This window comes from Mus caroli, chromosome 6, assembly GCF_900094665.2.
Source record: "Mus caroli chromosome 6, CAROLI_EIJ_v1.1, whole genome shotgun sequence".
Taxonomy (NCBI): Eukaryota; Metazoa; Chordata; class Mammalia; order Rodentia; family Muridae; genus Mus; species Mus caroli.
The window spans coordinates 113,451,622-113,454,877 of NC_034575.1; the positions used below are offsets into that span (position 1 = coordinate 113,451,622).

Below are 3,256 nucleotides of genomic sequence, written 5' to 3' on the forward strand. Positions count from 1 at the left end.
TTTTTTTTTCGAAAGGACGTTGTACATCGTGGTGCGCACTAGGCTCCGCACCACGATGTATTTTTTTTTCTGTGATCTAAATTGTATAAATTCTTCTTCTTCTTGGACAAGAAAGAAAGGACAGAAAGAAAGAAAACAAAGAAAAAAGTAGGGAAAGGCAAAGGGCAGGTGTTAGAGGGAAAACGCTTCTTTGGCAGAGCTCTGACGTTTTAGGAAAAGCCATACGGCATGCCTACTATGGCACGCCTACGTCCTTCAGACCTGAGTTAGACTGACAAGGCAAATGCCATCTAGGAGAGGCTCCCAGTACTTAACGGAAGACCCACTAAGCCCAGGTAAACACACCTGTGAAAGGACCGCGCCATCCGCACAGCTGACTGCACTGCGAAAGCTTTGGGGTTTCTCTTCCGGGCATCCTCTTCATCTCCAAGCTGTAGGTCCTGCAGGTGCCGTTTCTTTTTCTTCTCGGCTTTAGGCCCACTGTGCTTCTTCCTATGTTTCTTGTGGTCCTTGGTCTCCATGGTGGCTATTTATCTACTACAAATAAGTCTTACCTACACGGAACAGGGAGGACGGTGGTGGTAATCAAATTATAATCAGGGCAACATAGGAGGGCAGTAATTTAATTTACTTAAGTGCTGATGTATTTGTTCATTGAATGGAGGTAGAAAATGTTTAGCCAGTATCTTCAAATTCACGTCCCTTTCTTACGCCATAAAGTATAAGAGTTATTAGCAGCACCAACACTATCCTTCATATTATGTTTTATGTTGAAGCCATTTCGACAGTGCTCATTTTTTGTGATGACAGAAATACATCCTACCTGCTGTTCTCAGTACAGAAGCCTTGTTGTGAACTACACGTGGTTACAGAGAATTTCAAGCGTACCTTCGGAAACTGAAAACGATCTTAAGTTTAAATTAATTTTAAACTTAGTCGCACGTGACTAGTGTCTACTATTCTAGGTAGCTTAGGNTGAAGTATCCTTTTAACTTAAAACGAAAACAAACATACAAGTTTAAGATANCCGAACAGTGCTAGGCAGACCCGCCTCCCATCCTGGAGGAAGCACATTTTCCCCTCCCGGTGATCTATTTTTGCTGGGAGAAGAACTCGCAGCCGAGCTGGGCAGGAGCCCTCCCTGCTCGAGTGACTCGCTCCCGGTCCAGCACTGCACNAACCCACGCCCTCCGCACCTCTCCGGCGGCCGAGAAACTTGCCTTCCAGCCCAGACGNAGCCTGGGAGCAGCCTGTAGGGAGGTCGAGGACCGACCGAACCGGGAAACCGACGGACGTCGCCGACGGGGCTCGCGAAAGCACTCGGACTCACGGCAGCAACNGCTCCAGCCCGCAAGCACGACGCCGGAAGCGGAAACTGTCCTTCTGCTTGTACCCGTCGGAGGGAAACGAGCAAAGAAGAGGGGAAAAAAGGAACCCGTGGACGGACGACTTTCAGGGGAAAGCCGGAAGTAAGCTCTGGGTTGGCTGAGGGTTGCGCAAGCGCACTTTCAGATTTCGCACGGACTGCCCTCTCCTTCGGGTCCCTGCGGGAAACGTGCTCCAGCCACTCTGAGAGTCGGGCTCTCAGCCAGCGCGACCTGGCTTCAGAGGATCCGCGGGGCGCTGCGTCCTGGCCCGCTTATTTGAGTAGCAGAGGAACGCTGGAAGGACGCCCGAGTCATCGCCAGTCCCAACATTGAAAGCTGTGAATTCCGCCGCCCCACCGGCTAGGCAACCGCTCCTTGTCACCGCTGCCAGAGCTGTCCTCACGGGTTTTCAGCTCTCTGCTGCCCTCTTGTGCCAGGACCGACNGGCTGAGGGCAAGGGTGCTCCTCTGTGCTCCTGGAGAGGGCGTTTTCTCCAGAAAACGTCTTAGCTTGCCATTTTGTGTGCATGTGTGGCTATGTGTGTCTTGTGTCTCTCTGTGCTCAGCCTTGCATCCCCAGAACTCAGTCCAGTCCCGCCTGAGGAATAGCCCTCAAGCCCCCAGTCCCGGTTATTTGCTACAGCTATGCTGGACTCAAAACTGAGCTCATCTCAAGGAGAATAAGAAGTAGGGTTTTTTTTCCTTGCGCCAAATAAGAGTGACTGCGTCCTGGGAATACGGATTCAGGTTCCCACAAAATAGCATGTTCATGCAAAACACAGCTCTCACCTCAATGAGCCAAGAACATGGGTTCATTTGCCTCAAACTCCCCCATTTTGTACCTTTTAATAGCACACCAACACAAAACAGCTCTAAAGGTTCATATGGAAATTATGAAACAAAATCAAAGGTTTAGCAAATGATAGTTTGTGAGGTTGNCCCTCCTATTTCTCTCTCCCCATCCTTTGACTATCATTCCAGTGACCATCATTCTAGCCTTTCTGCACATTCCAGAGCAACGCCCCAATTTCTGCAGGAAGTAGTTATAGAAAAGACTACATTGCCCTTTATCATCAACAAAAGGATTAGAATGTAAGATCGCAAACTGAGACAAATGGCTGACAGAGGTGTCTATTGAACAAATCAAACAGCCCTCAGTCCCAACCTGTGACAGGGCCATCCTGCCTGGCAACTATCCCCCTAGCTGAACCACCAAGTGAGACCTATGAGAAATTTCTCATACAGACCAACACTGGAAGAACCCAGGGCAGACACCATAGAGAGGGTACTTGCTAGCTCACTCATTAGGCTTATGCTTGCCTTATTTTCTTACATAGCACAGTATCACTTGCCCAGGGAATGGTGGTACCCATAGTGGGCCTGGCTATCCTAAATCAATTAATAATCAAGTCCAGCCCTTCAGTCATACCTATAAGCCAATCAGATTTATGCAATTCCTTAACTGAGACTTTCTTATTGGACCATCATATGACTCTGGACTGTGTCAAGTTGACATTGAGAGGTAACTAGACAACTAGTCAGTTAGTTTTCTTAAGGCACTAAACATGAAGGACATTTTTTCATAGGCATACTAAAGAGATTTTAGCATGTTTGTTTCATTATCCCCAAATGGTTGCTTAGAACACAATGGTTAAGACATGGAGCTGCAGAACATTCTGTTACAAGGTAGATGCCCAAAGATGCTGGGAGTTAGTGGAAGGGGGTTGGGTGAGAGACATGGCCTTTGACATAGGGAATAGGATCCACTTTAATTCTGAGACACTGGAGTTAAGGTGCCTGAAGGCGTGTGGTGTGAATGTTGACATTTGGGTAGGCTGGGGCTTGGTGTGTATGACAAATATGGTATCTCTGGGGGTAAGCTCTCTTGAG

The 3,256-nt window shown here is 48.1% G+C and overlaps 1 protein-coding gene across 1 annotated transcript in view; it reads right to left on the reverse strand.

Annotated features, from left to right (window-relative positions):
• Positions 1 to 1,481, reverse strand: part of Bms1 (BMS1 ribosome biogenesis factor) — a 36,146-nt gene extending 34,665 nt beyond the window's left edge. The window contains exons 1-2 of the mRNA XM_021164145.2: positions 1,221 to 1,481; positions 346 to 554 (exon numbers count right to left, since the gene is read on the reverse strand). Of these exons, the coding sequence (XP_021019804.1) occupies positions 346 to 521 (176 nt within the window). The 5' untranslated portion in view covers positions 522 to 554; positions 1,221 to 1,481. The remainder of the gene's footprint in view (positions 1 to 345; positions 555 to 1,220) is intronic.
• Positions 1,482 to 3,256: the final 1,775 nt, after the last annotated feature.